General features: G+C 45.5%; 2 protein-coding genes across 7 annotated transcripts in view; one reads left to right on the plus strand and one right to left on the minus strand.

The window, feature by feature from the left end:
* FAM186B (family with sequence similarity 186 member B) lies at positions 1 to 22,300 on the minus strand. Its single transcript, XM_036867444.1, has 7 exons — positions 22,096 to 22,300; positions 21,777 to 21,953; positions 8,309 to 8,491; positions 4,519 to 6,172; positions 3,845 to 4,037; positions 1,577 to 1,755; positions 1 to 870 (listed from the first exon to the last, which is right to left on the minus strand). Exons 1-7 carry the CDS (start codon positions 22,298 to 22,300, stop codon positions 681 to 683), a joined length of 2,781 nt encoding a protein of 926 aa, XP_036723339.1. The 3' UTR covers positions 1 to 680.
* Positions 22,152 to 24,836, plus strand: part of PRPF40B (pre-mRNA processing factor 40 homolog B) — a 20,538-nt gene continuing 17,853 nt past the window's right edge. For 5 of the 6 annotated variants that reach the window (XM_036867060.1, XM_036867061.1, XM_036867063.1 and 2 more), the window contains exon 1: positions 22,180 to 22,301. In XM_036867060.1, the coding sequence (XP_036722955.1) occupies positions 22,299 to 22,301 (3 nt within the window). In that variant the 5' untranslated portion in view covers positions 22,180 to 22,298. Of the gene's footprint in view, positions 22,302 to 24,836 lie in introns of all 6 variants that reach the window. The other variant, XM_036867065.1, reaches the window with a different exon arrangement.

The following is a 24,836-nucleotide window of genomic DNA, read 5'->3' on the forward strand; positions in this document are numbered from 1 at the left end:
CCTAACCACTTGACTGCCAGGGAATTCCCATCCCTGTCAAAGATCTTTAACTGGGGCAGGGCCAGGGCCACAAGAGGCAGCTGGGGTTAGTAATCTAGAAAGGCTCCTTGAAAGAGCCTTGAGTCTTCAATATTGACATCTTCAAGCCAAGGGAGGCAGAGTTGAACCTTCCTAACCAGAAAAGTCCCTTGTTGGCCCATTGAGTCCTGCCCACCTCCCCTCAGCTGCTCTTCCCAGGGGCAGTTATAGAAGGCAATAAGGAAATGACAATGCCAAAGACGGGCCCAGTTTATCCTGGGAGTTTTGGTCTCTCTTATCTCTCCATACCTGCACCTGGCTCTCCTTGACAATAACCCACAGGCCTAGGGCAAGAAACACCTCTTGAGCAATTCATGTGCAGCCCAGGAAGCAAGTGGCAAGGAAGGACTTCTGTCGTGATCTTCTGAGATGCCGTGTGGAGTCCTTTGAGAGAACTAGAATGGTGCTGGTGTGGGGACCCAAGCTCATGGCCAATGAGGCAGGTAAGCATCTCTCTGTCTGATGTGGTACAGTAAATGAGGTCATTATTAATGTTTGGAAAGATAGCTGTTGGGCGGTTGGACACAGGAAGTGTGTACTCTGGCCCCTGCCCTTGGTGGGCAGATCTCCCTGAATCAAGATTAACCGTCCAGCCTTGCATCTTACCGGGCCTTGAGGGACCTCAAGCTTTTGTGGTAGGAGGAATGCACATCCAATGCCAACAGCCGGGGAATATCTGGGTACCCCCCTAGCTGGTGCCAGGACAGGCTGGTGGGGGTCTTCTTTTCTACTGGGTGACTGGAGGAGGCCACATCAGTCTTCCAGATGGCCTCCAGCTGGTTCCCCTGTTGGCTGGGGTGTGAAGGTTGAAAGTGTAAGAAGAGATGAGGAGGTAGACTTACAGAAAGGGAGAGACTGGGAAGCAACAAGCTCTGCAGGGTTTTCTTTCCTTCTCAAAGAGTTGTCACTGCCTTCCTCGCCGCATCTCTTCCCTTCCCAACTCTAAATCTCACCTCCTTGGGTCTCCTCTAGCTGAGGAACTACTGGAAGAGGCTGCCGAGACAGCCCCTGTTCCTCCAGGCACATGCCCTGGGCCTGAAGCCCTGAACTGGCCACACTAGGGGGGTGTGGATGTGGCTCTTCTTGGCTGCCCAGAGACTCGTGGTGTCTCTCTTTGAGCCCAGGGGTCACATGGTGGGAAGGATCAGGTTGATTTATATGGATGGACCAGTGGCAGGTGCCAGACCAATGCTCAGGGTAGAAATGGTTGTAAGTTCTCAGCTGTGGGTCCCAGGAGTCTTTCAGTTGCATAGTTTGAAACATACTTGGTCAGGCTGTGCCGTGAAGCCCACACACCACATACACACATACCCCCATCTGGGCCAATGGCCAGAGCTGGGCGGGCAGCTAAGAAGCCAGGTTCCTTGCAACTCATGGGGTGAGCTTTGCCTGTCTGTACCTTCACTGAGCTGCCAGCTCCCCCCCCCAAGTCTGGTCACCCCTGCTCCCTGCCTCCCTCATCCACCTAGCCAGCTGCCCCCGGCTTCTGTGCACCTACTGGGCCATCCGCAGGGGCACACATTGCTGGTGCTTGGTCATAAAGAGTTCCAGGTGTCGCTTGCATGAGGGGCTGCTGGAATGGATGTGCCGCAGTAAGGATGAAGGAGGCTTGCTTTTCCTTGACTTTGGGGAGGTGACCACAGGGTTGCTCAGGTTAATGTTCCACTCCTGCTGGAGCTAAGAGGAACCAGCAGAGAGGCATCAGGGAGACAGGAATTCATCCTCTCTCTAGTGCCAGAGGAGGCGTTGCCTGACTTGGGGCAGAGCAGAAAGGGTGAGGCCCAGGGAATGCCTCCAATTAGATAAGCCTGGGACCTCAGGGTATTGCATTTCCCAGAAATTCCTTGAATTGTTCTTTGCTGGTTTAGTTCCTGTTTTCTCCTTTGTTGTGGAGAATCTGGACAATGGGCAAAACAGCAAGGAAAAAACTAAAGGAAACCAGAGCAGCTGGAACTGTGAGAGACTCATGTTACGGGGCCAGGTTGTGTCAGGAATGCTCTCCGTGTCTTGTCATTCAGCCTCTGCCCTGGCCCTGGGGAAGGAGCTGGAGGAACCCTCACAGCCACCTAAAGAATTATTATATATATGGTCCCTTTCCTTCTCAACCTCAAAACCAATTTAGCAAGTCAAGACACCTACAGGAGGTGATCAGGACTAATATAAGGTGATAGGAAACTGAATTGGGAGATATCCCCATGGCCAAGGCTCTTCCAACTGCCTGATGCCGGCACTTAACACTGAATCCCTCAGGACACTGCTTCCCCCAGACTCTGGCCATGGCTGCTCAGGACTCAGGCGGTTAACCTCCTGGCCCAACCCTAGAGGAGATCTCAGCAGATTCTGAGTCACTGCTGTGGGATTCTCCAATCCCTCCAAGCCATCAGCTAGCCTCCTGTGGACCATGTCAGCACTCGCTGCTTTTCTGACCCTGGTAGCAGGGGAAAGAGTAGAGGAAACTGAAGGCAGACCTTAGAGAATAAAAATAGGTCAAACCCAATGGATTAAGACTCTGCATGACTTTGGACTCTCAAGAGCAACACCAAAACCTAGAAGGCAATGAATGAGCAGTGCCTTCAAAATTGTGAGGGAAAATGAATTCTAACCTAGACTTCTGTATCCAGGCAAACTGTCAATTAAGAGTCAAGGGTAGGGGGACTTTCCTGGTGGTGCAGTGGTTAAGAATCTACCTGCTGGGCTTCCCTGGTGGCGCAGTGATTGAGAATCTGCCTGCCAATGCAGGGGACACGGGTTCGAGCCCTGGTCTGGGAGGATCCCACATGCCGCAGAGCAACTAGGCCCGTGAGCCACAACTACTGAGCCTGCGCATCTGGAGCCTGTGCTCCACAACAAGAGAGGCCGCGATAGTGAGAGGCCCGCGCACCACGATGAAGAGCGGCCCCTGCTTGCCGCAACTAGAGAAAGCCCTCGCACAGAAACGAAGACCCAACGCAGCCAAAAATAAATAAATAAATAAAAATAAATAAATTTAAATTACACTATTAAAAAAAGAGAAAAAAAAAAAGAATCCACCTGCCAATGCAGGAGACACAGGTTCAAGCCCTGGTCTGGGAAGATCCCACATGCTGCGGAGCAACTAAGCCCATGCACCACAACTACTGAAGCCCACGTGCCTAGAGCCCGTGCTCCATAACAAGAGAAGCCACCGCAATGAGAAGCCCGCGCACCGCGACGAAGAGCAGTCCCCGCTCGCTGCTACTAGAGAAAGCCCGTGCACAGCAACGAAGACCCAATGCAGCCAAAAAAAAAGTTCTACCTCGTAACAACAAAAACAAAGCACATTAAAAAAAAAAAAAAGAGAGAGAAAGTAGGGGAGCTGTCCCCAGAGAGAAGCAAAGGGAGTCGCAAGCACGAGGGTGAAGAAGACAGCTGTGACCAAGCCTGGAGAGCAACCAGATCAGACAAGAGCAGGACAGGGAGACCCACAGGGGAGGGAGAATCTGAGCACAGAGTCGGGACTGCAGGCTCCAACTACCTCCCCTCCAGAAGAAGTTTTCTTGTCCAGCTCCTTTAGAGGGTCCCTCCCTCTCTTGCTCTCCCCATATATGGAGATTGGAAAACTGGCCTTCCTTACACTCAGGCTGTCTCCTGCCTTCCCCTCTTCCTGGTTCAGAGGCTTTAATCTGCTCTCTTATTTCCCAACTGCTCCCCCGCGCCCAGGTACACCCCACAGCCCCATGGCTCCACCCTGGCCCCATCCCTGCTGGCTGTGCTGACCCCTGAGAAGGTCGCCGGGTGGGAGGCCCACCTTGGGGAACATGGTCACCATGCTGCTCAGGCACTCTCGGCGCTTCTCCTCCAGGTCCTTCTGCTTGTCTGTCCAGGCCTGCAGCTGGAGGTTCTGCAGGCGGTCGATGTTTTCCAGGAAGAGGTAGAGGTTCTGGGCCTTGTACGCAGCCCCAGCTTCTCGCACAACTTGTACATGGTTGATCACTTCTTGTCTGGGAAGAGAGGAAGTGATTTAGTGGGTGAAGGAGCCTCCTCCTGCCCCCAACTCTCTGTTAACCGAGATGACTCTGTGTCTGTGAGAGCTGGGGAAAACAGGGAGCAGAGAAGCAGGAGGTGGTGTCAGGTGAGGAGGCTCGGGCTGGGCTGGAAACAGGAATAGAAAGTAAGGCAAATGGGGGAGCATAGGTGGGTTACGGACAGGGCAGTAGGAAGACAGGAAGAAAGGCTTACAGGAAAGCTCACTAGAGGGAGAGCAGTGTGTAAGTGCTTGACCTCCCACACCTTCAGGGCTGCCCAAGGCTCCGAGGTCAGGTGTCCTTCGCAGGTACCCTCCCTCAGGGGGACCTTGTCCAGGCCTGGGGTGATTCTCCCCATCCCACTTGCCCCATGCTCCTCCTTTCTCACTGGGTTCTGGCTCTGCCCATATATTGCAGCGGTGTGGGTGGGTGCCGGTGGGTGCCAGGGAGGACCTACCGGAGGCTCCGGAAATGTCTGTAGAGGATGTACTTATGGCACAGGCACCACAGCTTGAGCGCGTTCGGCTCCATGGCAGTGGTGGTGAGCTCCCGCACCTTGTTGCGCAGGTGGTGGGGCAGCCCCAGCTGATCCTCCTCAGTCAGGAGCCGCAGGTTCTTCCTCTGGGCCTCCACGTCCACGTGGTATACCTTCCCCTTCAGAGTTACTGGGGATATATGCAAAGGGGGCTGGGTCACCTTTCGGAGGGATGTCCCCGTGACAGGAAGGGAGGCCGTCTTCTTGGGCTTCGTGGGAACACAGCGGGCCCGTGGTTTCTGAGTAAACTTGGCTGAACTCATGGTCCTCTGGTTTCTGGGGGCAGGCTGCTGGGTCTTAGGGGACCTGGGCAAGTGTGGCCTCCTGCCTTGGTGAGCAGATTGGGCCCGGCTTGGGGGAGGTGCCAGTGATGCCTCCTCCAAGTCCCTCCATCGACTGGTGGGCATGAAGCCCATTCTCTCCACGTCCTCTCCTGTCTGCTCCGGCCCCCTCCACGGGCCCCTGTGCTCCTGGTCCGATCTCTGCTGCCGCCCCCTTGCTGCCTCCCCCTGCTGCCACTGCCGCCGCTTCTCCCGCTCCAGCAGGGCCCACTTCTCTTGCCACTGCAGCCACATCTCCTCCTCCTCCAGCCACTGCTGCCTTCGCCTCTCCCAGCTGAGTTCCTCTTCCCAGTGCTCTGGCTTGCTCTCCAAGGCCACCTTCCTAGAGCTCTCTGGGGACAGCTGCTTCTGAAAATGGGACTTCATCTGGAGTCCTTCCTTCTCCTGGGTCACTTCCTGGAAGAAGTCCTTCTGGTCTTTGACTTTGTGGCCTGGGCTTTCTGCTGACGGTCTTTCCCATTTCTTAGGAAACTTGTGATCCATGGAGGATGGCAACACAGGCTGAAGATTTTCAGTGTCCTTGCTGCTGTACACATCTGCAATCCTTGAATGCACGGTCATGGTGGAAAGTGGTTGACATGTGGAAGGCCTAGCACTACTATCCCAGGCCATGGCCAGGGGACTTGGGGAGAGTGGTGAAAACTGCTCCTCCTTCTTGGGTTCCTGTTGGGTTTCCTCTATGACTGTTTCTTTCTCTGGGAGGGCCTCTTTCGTGGCAGGGGCTGGGGAGTCAACCAAGATCTTGACTGAGTATTCTGCCTGACCTCTAGCAGACTGAGCCTTCTTCAGCTGGAACTCTAAGGCATGCTTCATCAGGAGAAGGTCATGGTACTTTCCCCCTAGAATTTCTACCTGCTTTAGTAGGGCATCTCTCTTACTCTTGAGGACTTGGAGGGACTTCTGGAAGTACAGCCTCTGGCTGCTGAGTTCTTTGGTCATCTCTATTTTCAGGTGCCTGTATTTGGCCTCCAGGCTTCTGTTCTCCTTGTGCTGGAGCATCAAGGCCTTGCTGAGGTTCTCGACCACAGCAGACATGTACCTGATGGCCCGAACCTCCCCCTGGTTGAACATCGTGGAGTCCAGGAGTTCCTGCAGCATGGACTTCACCTCGGAGACCCTAATGCAGGTAGTGTGCTTGTCCTGGAGCATCTGTTCTGGGCTCAGTGGCTGAGGGCAGGATATCACTTTTTGTGGGCTTTGTTCCCGCCAGCCCTGCCAGAAGGTGCGTTTGGACACTAGGAGACGTGGAGAGAACAAAGGCAATAAACTCTCATGGGTCCAAGAATTATACTGATTCTCCACACCCTGCTTGGCCAAATTCCTATCCAACCTTCTTAGGGCTTTGGCAATAAGGAGCTGGGGCATTATATGAGGCCAGGGGAGATACTGTCAGGAGAGATCTCTGCTGGGCTCAGAGCTTGCTCAGAGCTTATTTGTCAGGGTCTGTCAGCTCCACAGCACCTGCAGGACTCAGAGGGGTCTGGATCTATTCAATCCAGTTCAACCCAATTCAACACACTCCTGATCCTCCATATTTCCCTGGAGTAGAGTGATTTTTCTTATAATGCTACTTCCCAGTCTCAATATCTCTGTTTGGCTACCTATTGCCAACTATCTAAATTCTGGAAGCCCATCTGGCACTTAGACTCTAGATCACCTGAGAAGTTGTATTTCCCTTTCCTGTTACCACTGGACTGTGTTTGTAGAGAATTTATCACATGGTCCTGCAACGGTTCACATTCTTTTATAATGACTAATGTCTTTTTCTATTTTGGGGCTCATGAACTCCTTTGATACTTTGATGAAAGCAGGAAAATGTACATAAACACCGATTGTGCACTTTGTGTTCAAACCCATTCATATGCAGACTTCAGCTCCTCAGGGATAGTCCATGGTCATAGTTGTATCCCCTTGGATCTACCATGTGTAGAGCTGCTGGAGTGATTATCTTGGAGCATCCATTCATTTCTCATTCAGTGAACATCACTGGCAGACAAAACACTGGCTAACTTTGGAAGAGGGGCTAAAGGAAATATGGAAATTAAATGACACTGAAATCAAGCTAGCATTTAGCTAATACTGTCAGAGAGGCCATATGCTCTAACGGTTCAGAGCATGGATTCTAGAGTCAGATAACTCGGGCTTGAATCCCATCCTTACCACTTGCTTTAGGCAAGTTTCCTAACTTCTCAGCACCTCTATTTCTGAAAAATGGGGATAATCATAGCATTTACTTCATGGGACGTAAGTAGATTATGCATGTTTAGTACCAAGCACTGTACCAGGCACCTAGAAAGTGCTCAATAACTAATCCCTAAAAAAATGAATAAGACACAGCCTTTGCCCTCCAGAAATTTATAACCTAGCAAGGAAATAAATCAAGTAAACAAATAACTATATTTCAAGACATAATAATGACAAGGATAGTAGGAGAGATTGTCTCCTTCTCCTCCACCTTTCCTTGCTTCCTCCCTCCCCCAGCTATTGACCTTGCTTGACTGGTAAGGAACCTGGCCATGAAATCAATGGTAAAATGATAACGTTAGCTCTTGTTTATTAAGCCCTGAGTGTGCGTTCTAAGCACGGTGCCAGATGCCTCACACAACGTGAAACCCTGTAAAGTAGGCAATGTTCTCCTCACTTTGCATATGAGGAAAGTGAGGTTCAGAAAGATGAAGTAACTTGCCCAAAGTCACACAGCTAGAAATTGGGATTCAAACTCAGGTTTGTCTGACTCCGAAGCCCATACTCTTGAGTAAGATTAAGAAGCCAGAAAACCTATGCGTGGGGCCTAGGTTTGCCACAGGCTTTCCTTGTGGATCCTTCTCTTCTCTGAGCTTCAATGTTCTCATCTACAAAATGTGGCAGTTAGATAATCTCGGGCCCCTTCTAGTGCTGACAGGAGTAATATTTCAAGGTTGAGCCATGTTGTTGACTGGCTACTTCTGGAGTAGCCACAATCGAGAAGGTTCTAGAAGGGCCTCCAGCTGAGTCTCACCAGACTGCTTGGCTCTGCATCTGGGTTTGGTTTAAGGAAAGGATGTTTCTCTACCTCTAGCTATAAACTCCACCCTTTCTGACCTTCCAGCCTTGTTCCCCAGAACCTGCATGAGGCCACAGCTCCAGGGAGCACCAACGAGGACCTGTCTCCACATCACACCTTCCTTCAGCCCTGAGGGACAGCCCAGAACTGCTCACTTCTCAGCTTGGGTCCACCACCCCAACCTCTTACCACTGACCATCCATCTCAGCTAAAGCTTTTGTTAGGGAGGAGAATCAGAAAGACTCCCATAGACCCTGGTGTGTGACTTCTTTCCTTGAGATGGCATCCACCCCACCCAGCTCCCCTGCCAGGTGCTCCTGGAACCTACTTTGTGCCCCTTTTCTTTGTCCTTCAATGAGAGTGGAGCAGAGGGAAATGAGAGACTCGATGCCTCCTTTGGTGGCAATGAGGGAGAGAGGTAACACCTTCTCCATCACCTCGATCCATTCATCCAGGGCTTCCTCTTCCTCCTCACTCTTCCTGTTCCTGATCTCATAGGTCAGACTGTCACCTGGAGAGAGAGTGGGAGATGCAGGCTGAGAATAGTATGTCCTCTAGGGAGCCCCAAATAGCCCTATAGCACAGGGGTTACACCAGCAGTCTTTGAGGGTGGATTGGTTTAACCTCTTATTAGCTGTATGATGTTGAGCAAGTCACTTATTCCCCTGAGTCTTAGTATCCTTGCCAGAAAAGGGTTGGGTATGGATTAAATGAGATAATACAAGTGAAATGATTAACATGAGACCTGCCATGTAGAAAATATGCATAGACATAGAACAGCACTGTTGTACTACAAGGCCAGGAATGTGCCTATCTTGTTATTGCTCTATCCTCATTGCCTAGTCCAATATCTGGACAATTAAATGAATTAACTGCAGTCAACAGCCCTGCTTAGTTCTTGGGGGCAGCTGAAGGACCACTGAACCGAGAGCTCCTTAGGGGCAGGGAAGTGTGAGTAGGGGTAGGGCATATCCCTATACCATCTTCCTCCAACACTGCAGCATCCACCATACCTCACACCAGACTGAGGTCTCCTGATCGGATAACTCTGATCTTAACGGGGGTAGCATCTGGCTCCAGGGCTGCTGGTCCACACCCAAATGGCTATACCAGTTGCTTACAGCTGGCATCAGTGCTGTTTGGCTCAGTATCCATTCAGTACTTTGAATATCAACCTTGAGTCCCTCTATAAAATAGCTAGTGTGCTCCACAAAAAACAATTAGAACTAATAAACAAATTCAGTAAAGTTACAGGATCCAAAATCAACACATAAAAGTCAGTTGCATTTCTACACACTAACAATTAACTATCCAAAAAAGAAATAAAGAAAACAATCCCATTTACAATAGCATCAAAACAATAAAATACTTAGGAATAAATTTAACAAGGGAGGTGAAGGATCTCTACAGTGAAAACCATAAGACATTAATGAAAGAAATTAAAGAAGACACATGTAAACGGAAAGATAACCCATGTTCATGGATCAGAAGAATTAATATTGTTAAAATGTCTATACTACCCAAAGTCATCCATAGATTCAGTGCAATCCCTATCAAAATCTCAATGGCATTTTCCACAGAACTAGGAAGAACAATCCTGAAATTCATACAGAACCACAAAAGACCTCAAATAGCCAAAGCATTCTCGAGAAAGAAAAACAAAGCTGGAGGCATCACACTACCTGATTTTAAGCTATATTACAAAGCTATAGTAAACAAAACACTATGGCACTGGCATATAAATGGACACATAGATAAATGGGCCAGAATCAAGAGCTCAGAAATAAACCCATGCATATACGGTCAGCTAATATTTGACAAGGGAGCCAAGAACACTAAATAAGGAAAGGATAATCTCTTCAATAAGTGGTGCTGGTAAACCTGTACATTTACATGCAAAAAAATGAAATTGGACTCCTATCTTACACCACTCACAAAAATTAACTCTAAATTAATTAAAAACTTAAATACAAGCCCAGAAACCATAAAACTCCTAAAAGAAAACATAGGGGAAAAGCTTCTTGATATTGGTCTTGGCAATGACTTTTTTTGGATATGACACCAAAAGCAAAGGCAACAAAAGCAAAAATAAATAAGTGGAACTACATCAAATTAAAAAGTTTCTGCACAGTAAAAGAAATGATCATCAAAGTGAAAAGCCTCAACCTACAGAACAGGAGAAAATACATGCAAACCATGTATTTAATAAGGAGTTAATATCCAAAATCTATAAGGAACTCACACAACTTAATAGCAAAAAAAAAAAAAATCCGATTAAAAAATGGGCAAAGGATATGAATAGACATTTTTCTAAAGAAGATATACAAATGGCCAACAGGTATATGAAAAGGTGTTCAACATCACTAATCATCAGGGAAATGCAAATCAAAGCCACAACGAGATAGTACCTCAGACCTGTTAGGATGGCTATTATGTATAAAAGACGAGATAACAAGCAATGGTGAGGACCTGAAGAAAAGGGGACCCTTGTGCACTGTTGGTGGGAATGTAAATTGGTATAACCATTTTGGAAACCAGTATGGAGGTTCCTCAAAAAATTAAAAATAGAATTACCATATAGTCCAGCAATCCCACTTCTGGGTATATATCCATACGAAACAAAATCACTGTCTCCAAGAGATTTCTGCATGCCCATGTTCACTGAAGCATTATTTACAACAGTCAAGACATGGAAACAACCTAAGTGTCAGTCAGTGGATGAATGGATAGAGAAAATGTAGTATATATAATGAAATACAGATAGTCCCCAACTTATGATGGTTCAACTTATGATTTATTGACTTTACAATGATGCGAAAGTGATACACATTCAGTAGAAGTCATACTTTGAATTTTGAATTTTGATCTTTTCCCACGCTAGTGATACATGGTACAATACCCTCTCATGATGCTAGGCAGTAACAGCAAGCTACAGCTCTAAGTGGCCACAAAATCACAGGGGTAAACAACGGATACACTTACAACCATCTGTATGCATAAAGCCATTCTGTTTTTCACTTTCAGTATAGTCTTCAATAAATTACATGAGATATTAAACACTTTATTATTAAATAGGCTTTGTGTTAGATGATCTTGCCCAACTGTAGGCTAATGCAAGTGTTCTGAACACATTTAAGGTAGGCTAGGCTAAGCTGTGATGTTTGGTAGGTTAGGTGTATTAAACACATTTTCAATTTACGGTATTTTCAACTTATGATAGGGTTATTGGGACATAACCCCATCATAAGCTAAGGAAGATCTATATTATTAAGTCATAACACAGAAGGAAATCCTGCCATTTGCAACAACATGAATGGACCTTGAGGGTATTACACTAAGTGAAATAAGTCAGACAGAGAAAGAAAGACAAATACCATACGATCTCACTTATATGTGGAATCTTAAAAAAGTTGAACTCACAGAAACAGAGAGTAAATTGGTCGTTATCAGAGGCTGGGAGGTAAGAGAAATGGGGAGATGTTGGTCAAAGGGTACAAACTTTCAATTATAAGATGAATAAGTTCTGGAGATCTAATGTACAGCATGGTGACTACAGTTAATAATACTGTATTGTATACAGGCATACCTCATTTTATCATGCTTTGCTTTATTGTTGTTTGCAAATACTGCATTTTTTAAAAATTGAAAGTTTGTGCAAACCCTGCATTGTCAGATGATGGTTAGCACTTTTTAGCGATAAAGTATATTTAACGTACATTGTTTTCTTAGACATAATGCTATTGCACACTTAATAGACTACAGTAGAGTATAAACATAACTTTTACATGTACTGGGAAGCCAAAATATTCACATGATTCACTTTATTATGATATCCACTTTATTGTGGTGGTCTAGAACTGAACCTGCAATATCCAAGGTATACCTATATTTGAAATTTGCTAAGAGAGTAGATCTTAAATATTCTCACCACACACACAACAAAGGGTGACTATGTGAGGTGATATGTTATTGTGATAATCATTTCACTATATACATATATATGTTTATATATAAAATAATCACATGTACACTTTAAATTTACACAATGTTGTCAATTATATCTCAATAAAGCTGGAAAAATAAAAAATAAAACAGCTAGTGTGAGTTTGCATTTAGGTTCTATCTTACTAAAAAATGAGATGTAATAATGAACCCATGACTTAGGCTTCATCACATATGCACCTAATATCACAATCTACTATGTTTTGGACAATGACATGTTTGCCTCTCTAGGGAATAGAGGTGATATGCTACGACATGAGTGGGACAATGTTTCACTGGAGAGGCGCTGCGATGTGTCTTTTGCGCCTTCTGCACCCACCACCCTGCCCTCCCCTCCCAGCAAATGCCGACCTAGGGTAGGGGAAAGGAGGAGGCTGAGTGAGTTGGGACCAGTGTCTTGGGGGGAAGGCACCCGCCCTCAGGACTGCACCCAGCCTGCAAACTCACCCCAGTCACCTAGCCAGTGGAGAATTTCATACAAGTGCTTCTCTTTAGTCTTAGCATCATTGGAGAATGAGGTAATTTTCTCCAGCAAGATGAATCTGTTCTTGCCCTTTTGCTCTGTCTGGTGAGATTTTGCCTTTTTTTTGAAATCATATCCTAATTCTTCCTGGAAGCGGTTGATGACACAGTTGACATTGTCCAAGATGTCTGAGAGCTGGGAAGAAATATCCTATATGGGAGGCAGCAGATTGTGGTGTTTTGGGGTGTGAACTCTGGCGCCAGATGCCATGTCCTAGTAGTGTGATCTTAGACAAGTCAGTTAATTTCTTGGGGCCTCAGTTTTCTTATTTGTAAAGTGGAGATATAGTACCTATGTCACAGGGTTTTTGTAAAGATTAAATGAACCAGTATTTGTAAAGCACTAAGGACAGCGCCTGGCACATAAAATAAGTGTTAGCTCTAATTACTGTCATTTTGATTATTAAGACCGGTTCAAGGAGGGAATACTAAAAATCCACAGCGAACATTTCTTCAGAATTTCAGAATTTGCTGGGGACTTCTGGTCATCTCTCCTCACAAGGATCCAGAGGCAACAGACTAGAAAAATGAGGCCCCAAGAAACCCTCAGGATCAGAGGCTCCCATTAAAAAAATGCACCAGAGGCTCACGTGCAGGGTGATTTGAATCTTTGGCCATTTCCCTGCGAGTTTCTAGGGCTCAGCTTGGGGCACTCGGACAGGTTGCCAAGAACAGACCCCAATCATGAACTCTGGGCCCCTCCTCCTGCCCTGGTAGGACCCACCACGATGTGTCTCAGGGCCAACCTAGGGCTTCCCTGTGGGCTGCCTGCTTCCTGGGCCCATCCTTGCCTTGGGGGTGGTTTGATTCCAGCTCACCCTCCACTAATCTGTCCACAAACCCAGCTTGCTGAGGATCCCAGGACCCCTGAGGGCCCAGAGCTGGAATCTTACCCAAATCTGGGCTCAGTCCCCAGCCTCCACATCAGACCCCAACAGAAAGGTGACACCCTCATCTCAAGGGGTTACCTCCTGAGCCCGAGTTAGTTGGGCAGCCTCAATTCTTGAGATGATGGCTTTCACTGACGCAGGGGTCACCAACAGTGGGGGTTCGTCTTTCTCCATTTTTGATCACTCTGTCAGTCACAAAGAGGTCCTGTGTCTCTGGTACAGGGGCCTGGACACACGATGTTGGCTGCTTGGGGGTTAAGGACTCCAGGGCAGCTCCTGAGTACCCTCTTCCTAGCCACAGCTCCCTGTAACTGCCAGACATCACGTTCCAACTGATCTTCTTTTCTCCAGTGACATCATCAGGTTGATTGGAAGAATGGACTCCCTGTCATCTATCTGCTTGATTATCTAGCTTTTTAATCCATCACCTAATATATATTAACTTGACCTGTTGCTTTTTAAAAATCATTAAATGTTATGCTCCCAAACTAAATATTAACGGCTAAAAGTAGGAAACCGCAATTAGAAAAAGTTCATTTCCCAAAGAACTTTTAATTAAAAAAAAATTACAGCCAATCAATAACTAATGAGAATATATTTCAATTTGCACCAGGGGTCAGGGCTTAACCAACACTGTCACTGAAGGTAATCATCAGTGCCAGAGGCCTTTTTAAAACAAATGATTAAAATGGACATCACTGTATGCCCAGGACTAGAACTTTGCCTGGTATATAGTAGGCACTTAATAAACATTTGTTGAATTAATGAATATGTAAGTAAAAATACATATATGTGCAAATTATTCTTCCATGTTACTGAAACATTTAACAGATAAGGAATTAAACATTGTAAATTCAGTTCTTAGCAATGCCATAGCCACTTAACAACTTGTCACCTGACACCCACTTGTCTTTTATATACTATCATTCATTCACTTATTCAAAGTTAATTCTTTCATTGCCTCATTTACTCAACGAACACTTATTGGTAACGTTCTATGTTCCAGGCATGGGGCTAGATGCTAGAAATACAAAAAAGAGTGAGACCTAGTTCTGTCTTTGAGGCAGTCACACCCTGGTTTATGGATACCTGTCTATCTATACATCTGGCACTGGATGGTCCTTTAATCCCTTATGATTTCAGAGCATGTTGTAGGTTACAAATAACTTATTTATCCTTACAAACATGTAGAGCCAGCTGAGGCTCAGAGTTATGAGACTTATCTAAAGTTATAGAGGTGGGAAGTACAGAGTCAGGACTTCAACCTGCTTTTCTGATTCCCAATCTGGGGTCCTTTCCCCTTTTTTCCCTTTCTCTCCCTCCCCACTTCTTCCTTCTTTTACACATAATCATACTGATAATTAGATCACAAATAGGTACTTCCCTGGTGGTCCAGTGGTTAAATCTGCCTTCCAATGCAGGGAATGTGGGTTCAATCCCTGGGCAGGGAACTAAGATGCCACATGCTGCGGGACATCTAAGCTGGCGAGCTCTAGAGCCCAAGTACCACAACTAGAGAGCCCGCGTACTGCAATTACTGAGCCTACGCACTCTGGAGCCTGTGTGCCACATCTAGAGAGAAGCCCGTGCACCACAACGAAGAGCCCGTGTGCCGCAACAAAAGATCCCACATGCCGCAACTAAGACCCGATGCAGCCAAATAAATAAATTAATTTTTTAAAACCCATACATTTATTTAAAAAATTAGATCACAAATAAATGATCTAAACAAGCCAATTAAAAGATAGATTATAAGATTCAATTAAGAAAAGCCCAATACTCAATTATGTTCTGTCTACAAGAAACACACTTTAAATAAAAAGATACATATATGTTAAAAGATGGAAAGAAATAAACCATGCTAATACTAATCAAAAGAAAGCTAGAGTGGCTATATTAATTTCAGATTTTAGAACAAGAAAGATTAGCAAAGATAAAAAGGGAGGGATATTCCATAATGATAAAGGTGTTAACTAATAAAGGTGACATAATCTCATATATATATATATATATATAAACCTAATAACATAGCTTCAAAATACATGAAGTGAAAAACTTATAGAAATGAAAGGAGAAATGGATAAATCCACAATTAGAGTTAGAGATTTCAACACTTTTCTTTCAGGAATTGGAAAAAGTAGAAAAAAAAAAAAGTAAGGATATAGAGGTTTTGAAAAACACTATCAACCAGCTTGACTCGACTGACATTTATAGAACATCTCACCCAACAACAGCAGGATGCATTATTTCCAAATGCATATGGAATAATAATCTGGACCATAAAACAAATATCAATAAACTTAAGATTAGAATCATATAAAATATGTTCTCTGATCACAATGGAATTAAACTATAAGTCAATAATTGAGAGATATCTGGGAAAATTCCCAAATATTTGTAAATTAAACAACACACTTCTATATAATCCATGAATCAAAGCAGAAATGACAAGGAAAATTATGAAATTTTGAACTGAGTGAAAATGAAAACATGACATATCAAGATTTGTAGGATGCTGCCAAAGCAGTGCTTAGAGGAAGAAACTAGATAAGGAAGAACAGAGAAACTCAAGCAGAAGGAAATAATATGGTTAAGAATAAAATAAATAAAACAGAAAACAAAAATGGAGAAAATCAATGCAATTACCAAAACCTGGTTTTTTGAAAAGATTAATAAATTGATAAAGCTCTAGCCAGCTTTTACCAGGGGAAAAAAAAGAGAAGACACAATTTACAAACATCAGGAATAACAAGGGGACACCATTACAGACTCTACAGTGGGAATAATAAGAGAGTATTATGAAAAAACGTTATGCCAATAAACTTGGTGAATTAGACAAATTCCTTTAATAGATACAATCTATTAAAGCTCAATAAAAAAGAAAACCTGAAAAGCCCTCAATCAATTAAAGATATTAAATTAATAATTAAAAACCTTTCCTTCAAGGAAAACTCCAGCCCCAGACAGCTTTATTGGTAAATTTTTTGCCAAACATTTAAGGAAAACATAATACAACTCTATATAAACTCTTTGAGAAAACTGAACTGTATGAAACACTTCTCAAATCATTTTATTCGGTTAGCATTACCTTGCTACAAAAACCAGACAAAATATTACAAGAAAAACACAGACATAACATAGACATAAAAGAAAATAAAATGGAGGCTGCTGACAGGAAAAAAAATTATCTGCAAAACATGTATTTGATAAAGGACTTGTATCCAGAATACATAAAGAACCACCATAACTCCATTACAGGAAGGAAAACAATCCAGTTTTTAAATGGGTAGAAGATTTGAATAGACACATCACTAAAGAAGATATTCAAATGGTAAATAAGCACATGAAAAGATTCTCAGCGTCATTAGGGAAACAAAACCACGACTTGTTAACCTCAGTAAAAAGTGTGACGATACCAAGTGTTGAGGATGTTGGGAAAGTGAAACCCTTGTCTATTACTGGTGAGAATGTAAAATGGTACAGCCACTTTAGAAAACTGTTTGGCAGTTTTTTTAAAGTTAAATATACATTACCACACAATTCCCATTCCTAAGTATATACCCAAGAGAAATGAAATTTACCCAAGAGAAATGAAAACATATGTCCACACACAGATCTATATGCACAAATATTTATAAACAGCTCTATTTGTTATAGCTCAAACCTACAAACAACCTAAATGTCCATCAACTGGTGAACGCATAAACAAACTGCAGTATGTCCATGCAATGAAATATACTACTTCACATTATAAAAGAATGAACTACTGATACATGCAACAACATGGATAATCTCAAAAGCTTTATACCAAGTGAAAGAAGGCAGACACAAACTACCACACACTGTATGACTCCATTCATATGAAATTCTAGAGATGCAAAACTATAGTGACAGAAAGCAGATCAGTAGATGACAGGAGCCAGATGAGGGAGAAGCGACTGACTGCAAAAGGGAACAAAGAACGTTTCTGAGGGAAGGAAATGTTTTATGTCATGATTATGGTGGTGTTTACATGACTGTACCATTTGTGAAAATTCACTGTACCCTACACTTAAAACTGGTGAATTTTATTATGTGTAAACTATACCTCAATAAAGCTGATTTTTAAAAATGCAATGTTTTATAATGCTCAAGACTGTGGAGGGATTGTGGGCAGACAGTGCAAGGGGCTGGAAGTTAGGAGGGTATAAGGAAATAACTCTTTCTCTTTTCTCGGGTGGCAAGTCTTCTCTATTTTCCTTCCCTTTACCCTTGGGGCTGGGATGCTCGCTCCTCCAAGCCCCTCTCCCATGCAGTTCAGGCCAGTAGCAGCACCTTCACCACAGTTCAAGGGTCACACTAGTTGATCACTAGCCCAGAAGAGATGTTTCTAAACCTTTTTCTAAAAAGCAGCTAACCCCCTTTTGCAAGCAAAGCCTTCTGTAGAACCTCACTATCTAAAACAGATAAAAGCAATGTCTTATTAGAATACATTTGTAAGTTCAACTTCATGATATCTCTGTATTATAAGATCATTCGATGTCAACAAGCTTGTTTTGACAAACCCCAAAATTTGATATGTAGGACATTTGAGTGTATATATTTTTAAACTACCGTTTTAAAAATATTTAAAATATATTTAAAGTTTCTGGGTAAAAATGGTAGATTGAACACACGTATCTAATTTTGTTCTACTAAAAATATACTAAAACTATAGCAAAGGGATTTTTTTAAGGCATAAGTGCACAAAGACAGGGAAACAGGAGAGGAGACGAGCAAAATACTTTAGGAAGCTGTTAAGCATATGGATGAGTGGTTGCTGACAGACTAGAGAAGGATGAATCCTAAGGCAGAAGTGGGGCAACCATACGGCAAATGGAATTAGTTGTGCCAGATTGCTGACCACCCCAAGAAGGAAGGCCTAAAGATGTGACATCAGAGGTTCCCTGCAGTGAAGCTCTTGGAGACAAGCCCCACCCATGTACCTCAGCCCACAGAGCACAAACGCTCCTCACTGGGATTTTGGTAACCCATCCTTAAATGTGAGCAGACAACCAGGGATTATAAGACCTTCAACCAAAGAATCTAACATGAAAGAGATCAAAACCACAGAAAAAGAAATTTAGAGAAAACAGTGATTATGCAAGAGAAGAAAACTTAAACCATCATTAATAGTGTCAGAGATAAGCTATTGCAACTTTGAAACAAAATAAGATGCTATAAAAAGGAATAGCTGGAGAACAAAAATAAAGTGAGAGTAATAAAACTCTTTAAAATATTGAAAAACTCAGTAGAAGAATAGGAAGATAAACGTTGAGGACATCTCCCAAAGACAAAAAAGATGAAAAGTAGGAGAGAAAAACAAGAAATGTGAAGGACCAGTCCAGCAGATCCATCATCTGAATTATAGGAGTTCCAAAAAAGAAATAAGAAAGAAAATGGAAGCGAAGAAATCACTAATGGGATGATTCAAGATTATTTCCCAGAAGTTAGGGGCACTGAGTGCCCAGCACTACAAATAGCTTCTCTAAGACATATCACTGCCATTTTAGAACACTGGAGACAAGGAGAGGTTCAGAGAGGGGGAAAAAGTCACTTACAAAGGATAAGGAGTTAAAAGACTTCAGACATCTCAAGAGCAATGACCAAAGCTAGAAGGTCACGTTGCAATGCCGTCATAATTCCAAAGAAATTCAAGTCCCAGCGAAACAATGGATCGTGTCAGAATAGAATAATGGTGTTGTCAAACATGCAAAGTTTGAAAACAATTTACCTCCTCCTTTCTGAGGAAGCTTCCGGAAGATGGTCTCCTCCAAAAACAGGGAATAAGTCAAGAAAGAGAAAGATATGGAAACTGGCAAATAAAAGATCCAGCAAAGGAGAAAGGCAAAGAAAATGCCCAGCAATGAGAAAGGAGATAGTAGGTTGCAGATGTGTGTGTGTGGGGGCGGGGGAATAAACTCAGACTGGTTTTGGTCAGAAGTCTCCAGCAGAGATGTCCTCAAGAAGTTGAAGTTGATAGAATATCTCCTGTGTCTAGATATTCTGAGAAGGGATTTAGGCAACTGGGGGAAGATTTTGAGATAAATACATAGAAAACTAAACAAATGAAAAATACCAAGGTAATTATTAATTCCAGGAAACATAAAAAGTGCAGGAAAGGAAGAATAATCAAAGTTTTCTACATGGCTCAACTCTGAATAGCATATGCAGTCACAGTGTTGTGAGAACTTAAAATTGAACTAACAAAAAGGAGCAAATTAAATTTGGCAGATAGGAGATGAGAATAAGGTATAAGCACTGGAAAGAGAGGCAGGGAAGAGTTCAATCCTCAAGTCTGCCCCTATTACTTGTGAGGGCTGGGGCAGACTACAGATGGAGACTCTCATACACTACATATCTTAATGTTACAAATTAAGGTAACACACTGTTAAATAAAATACCTCTAAACCAACTTCACAAATATACTTTCATAAGGACCTACCTAAAAGGCCAGGTTCTAAATTAGAATTTTTGGACTCCTCAGAGTTCTACAGTAGAAAATAGCAGCCCCTAGCCCCTGGCTCTTGCCTGACCCCCTTCCTTTCTGCCCTTGCTTCTGTCCTGCAATGAGTGAGCCTTACACAGGGTCCTGTGGACACCCCAGCTTGTGCTCACTCCTCTTGCTGTGCATAGCTGCCCCTTGGCTACCCCTCAGGCCTAGGGATGCCCACACTATCAGCAAGGTCTCCCTGGGGAGGAAAGATCCAAGGAAGAAGCTGGTGCAGGCCCAGGAAGCAAGCTGGGCAGGGAATTCCAGGGTCCCAGGTATTCAGAATATCACCTGTAAGGTGGGAAGTGGGCTTTGGATTGACATATCCCCTCGGACTCCTCACCCCGAGGGGAGGGACACAGCTGGAGGAGGGCCAGAGATATGAAGGTAAATGCCAGAAGAAACAGTTGAAAAGAGCTGAATATGGCTGCCTCCCAGGAGGGAGAGAGAATGGAGGCAGGGCTCTTCTGTTTTTCTTAACAAATCTTATATAATTATTTGATTCTTTAAAATAATTATATAAGATTTATATATAGACACACAGGTGTCTGTGTGTTCTAAAAAATACCTCATTAAAAAAAGAAAAACTGGGCTTCCCTGGTGGCACGGTGGTTAAGAATCTGCCTGCCAATGCAGGGGATGTGGGTTTGAGCCCTGGTCCAGGAAGATCCCACATGCCGCGGAGCAACTAAGCCCATGCGCCACAACTACTGAGCCTGCGCTCTAGAGCCTGTGAGCCATAACTACTGAGCCCACGTGCCACAACTACTGAAGCCCGCGCAGCTAGAGCCCGTGCTCCACAAGAGAAGCCACCGCAATGAGAAGCCCGCGCACTGCGACGAAGTCCCAACACAGCCAAAAATAAAAATAAGTAAATTAAAAAAAAAAAACTGTAAAAATAAAATGTGACTGATAAAAGTTTATGGAACCTCTGAACCACTTCTGCTGTGCCTAGAGGTCTCAATAATAATGTTTGAAAACAACAGGACTAGGCCCTCATTTGAGGCCATCTAGGTATTACAATGAAAACCAGATGAAGTTTGGGAATTCCCTGGTGGTCCAGCGGTTAGGACTCCACCCTTCCACTACAGGGGGCATGGGTTCCATCCCTGGTTGGGGAGCTAAGATACCCCCAAGTCACACGGCGCTGCCAAAATCAAAAACAAAAACAAAACACCCACATGAAGTTTCTCTCTACGGCGGCCCCAAGAATGACTCTCTCTTCCTTTCCTCCCATTTGTCACCTTTAATTTAGGACTTCTACTTCGTGTTGGTTGTTTTCCTACCTCTCCCCTGCTAGACTCTAAGCGCCCTGGAATTGGACCCAGGTGAGACTTCTTTGTATCTTCAGGACCTAGCACAGTACCAAGCACGGAGCACAGGCTCAATTAAGTGTTGATAAATAAAGGAAAAAAGAAACACCTTTACCCGGGCCTTGGACAGAAGGTGCTCGACCTTTCTGCACCCGTATGCCTGAAGCTCTGTAAGTTACTAGCCCTGAGACGTTCAGCAGTCATTAAATAGCTTTAGGTTAGAATTCCCTTACCTATACAACATAACATTTATCTCACATCTTTATTCCTAAAATAAATTGGGCCCCTCGCCTCACGATTTCACAGCTTGGTGGGAGCCAAATCTCAAAAGAAGTAACTTTGGGGTCACGTAAGAAGCACTTGTACGCCGCACAAGGGCAGGAGTTTCCCGGGATCTGTCTGCTTTTTTTCCCCACTGCTATTTGCCCAGTGCCTGGAACACTTCCTGGCACATAACAGGTGCTCAGTAGTTGCTGAATGAGTGAATTAGTTAAAGTGCTAAAAATAACTACGCATCGAACCAAAAAAACGCTCTGTGAAGTGTAAAGATATCCCTACATTCGGAATGAATACTTGGGTCCAGCCTCTGGTCCTGGGAGCGAGCGCGTGGGATCCAGCCGCTCCGCGCGCCCTTGCAGTCGAGCCGCGAAGGCGGAGAAGCGGCGGGAAGAGGTCTGGAGGCGGCCGGCGGGAAGGGTGGGAAGGGCGGGAAGGCAGGAGAGTCCCGGGCGCGCGCTGAGGGGTCGGGACCCAAGCTCAGGCCGCGAACCTCAGCCTAGCGTCGGCCCTCCGGCCGTCACTCACAGCGCGGAGCGGGCGTGCCCCGCGCCCCGCCCCCGGTAGGCGGACCCCCAACCAGGAGGCGCAGGGGCGGGGCCTTGCTCTCCGCGCCGGGGGCGGGGCCGGGCCGGGGCTCTCTGGGCCGGTGGAGGACCCGGCTGGTCGGCGGGAGCGACCGGAGCCCCGGCCACCAGGGCGTGCGACCCCCATTGGCCCCGCCTTCCCGGCTGCGGCCGGCCAATCAGAGCGGCTTTTACTGGTGGGTGGGCCGAGCCGGCCCAGCTGCTCGGAGGCTCTGGCATGGTAACGTCCCCGCGCGGGTGTGGAGGGGCCCGGGTCGGTCCCACAGCGCCCCCGGCGGCCCGGGCCGGGGCCGGGGGGGCAGGGAGGCCGCCGGGGGTACCCGGGACCCCGGGGCAGAGCTAGGGGATTGAGGGGTTAGGGAGAGAAGCCAGGGAGGGGGGAGGGGGCGGGGATTTGGGGGAGAAGGGGCGGGGGAGGCCATGATGGAGGATGGCGGAGGGTGGGGGTGTTGAGGGGAACTAGGGTTGCGGGACTGGGTGAGGAGGAGGAGGAAGGGATGATGCGAAGAGTGCGTTTGTGGAGAAAGGTCGAGAAAGAAGAGGGGGCGAGAGATGTGGGAACCGGTGGACTAGGGGAAAGCTGGGGGCCACAGTTTCCCCTCCTGGGATATTTGGCGTGCGACATGCCCCTTACCCAGACTCAGTGCTTGAACCCTTTGGAAGCCCTGGGTGCCCCATAAGACCTCTTGGAGACCCCCTCCTTCATTTCCCCGCATTGTCTCCTGAGGTGAGGAGGGGGCATTGTTTCCTGAGGAAAGAGAGGCTTCCGGCCCCCACGCAGTGCTGGACAGTCCAAGAAATGGGAGAGCAGAGGCCCCTTGGTCCCAACCCTGGCTCTGCCGTCAACAAACTCTGTAACAACTCTGTGTGACCTTGGGCAAGTCACTACCTTTCTTTGGGCCTTAGATTTACTATCGATTAAAAAAAAAAAAAAAAAAAAAAAAAGGAAGATGCATGGGAATGATATCCCAGATCTCTTTCTGCTCCAAAATGGGGTGGTACTTGAGAGAGTTCAGGAGAATGGGTTCTAGGATGTGGGAAAGCAAAAGAAAGGAGGACGAAGATGGAGGCTAGGCCTTCAGCTGGGGCTGCAGAAAATCCCCAGGGATGTGGGGGGATGGTAGGCACAAAGCATGGCTGGGGCAGGCTAGCCAGCGCCTCTGGAATCCTGTTGGAGGGATGGGAGAACTCTCAGTAGAGGAGGGGTTGAGGCCTAACCCAAGAAAGATGAAGACCAGAAGTAACATTCTGTTCATCGGAAGGAGAGTGATGAGATGGCAGGATCAGAGAAGCAACAGAAGATATTTTCTAGTATCTTTGGGGAACAGGATGAATAATGAGGCTGGTACAAGGGAGTGGGAACTAGAATGGTCTCGAAAACAGGGAGGGAGAGGCTGGTGCTGTTTGGGGCAGCTGAAGAAGGGCAGCAGGTAGATATTAGAGCACAGGGTAATCAGCTGGTCTCTCAGCCTCCACGATACTTTTCTTTCTGATGATGGCTACCTCTTTCTGAGAGGTGTGCCTCCCAGCCTTCATTTTCCAGCACAAATCCCTTCAGGGAGTGAGTCAGACCTGGCCAACCTTGGGATCCCCTGGCTGTCTCAGGATTTCAGGATTGTGTGAGGACTGGTGTAAAAAAGAAAAGAGGGGAATGAATTTGAATGTGAGAAATACCTGTGGCACTGTCGTCCTTGCTGGGAGGCCGCTTTGTGGAGTAGTTGAAAGCACAGGCGTTGGGGTCAGACTGCTTGGATTCCAAACTTGCCTCTGCCATTTAATCTCTTGGAACCTTGGTCAAGTTACTTGATCTCTCTGAACCTCAGTTTCTTTATCTGTAAAATGGGGATAATAACCTCTAATATAGTTGCAAGGATTAAATGCGTGTTTGGCATGGTATCTGGCTCATAATAAGCACTCAGTTAAATGTTATTTTTCCCTCTTTCCATTCTCTTCCTTCTGTCTCTCCAGTCTTCTCCTTTTCTCCTTTTGTTCTTTCTTCTGAATCTTCAGTTCTGAGATGCCCCTCAGATGTGGAGGCTGAGAAAAAACTGATTGTATCTGTCGGGTGGGGGGGTGGGGGGGTGGAAAAATCCTTCAACTGGCCCAGGTGAACACGATGATCAGATGATCAGTTATCTCTTCACCGTCTTTCCCCAGCCTACAAATGTGTTTTTGTTCCAGGGAAGACACATGATCTGCTTCTCTTTCAGCCCCCTTTCCTATATCCCTCTCTCACACAAGTTACGTCTTCAGATTCTCACACAGAAGTATAATAAGACCTGAAGTTGTGTAGGCACTGCAGCAAGTGAGATAGGGGCAGGGGTGTTTCAGGAAAGAAAGCATACACGTTGCACAGGGGAGGCTTAGGGAAGGGAGGGCTTTGGAAGTTCCATAGTAATTTATGTTCATTCCATTGCTGTGTCCTCTCTGGGGAACTGTCCAAAACAGGCTAGTGTCTGGATCCTGGCCAGGGGTCTCCATTCCAAGTTAAAGATGGTCATATACAGTTAGTTTTTAAAATTGTTTAGGTTTTCCCGTGCCAGTATTTGGTTCTAGTTCACTTTCCCCAGCCACACAGACCTCTGCCAAACTGCCTCTCTCTCACATCACGGTCAGCTTTTACCCAGAGAATTTATACAAATGTACCTGGGTACATGTGCACACACATACACATTTGTCTGTTTTAGGATATTCCAGTATGCAAAAATAAGTTTAGGGGTGAGTCTGCATCTTGTCACAGCACTTTGTGTGCAGG

This window comes from Balaenoptera musculus, chromosome 10 (genome assembly GCF_009873245.2).
Source record: "Balaenoptera musculus isolate JJ_BM4_2016_0621 chromosome 10, mBalMus1.pri.v3, whole genome shotgun sequence".
In the NCBI taxonomy this organism is placed as follows: Eukaryota; Metazoa; Chordata; class Mammalia; order Artiodactyla; family Balaenopteridae; genus Balaenoptera; species Balaenoptera musculus.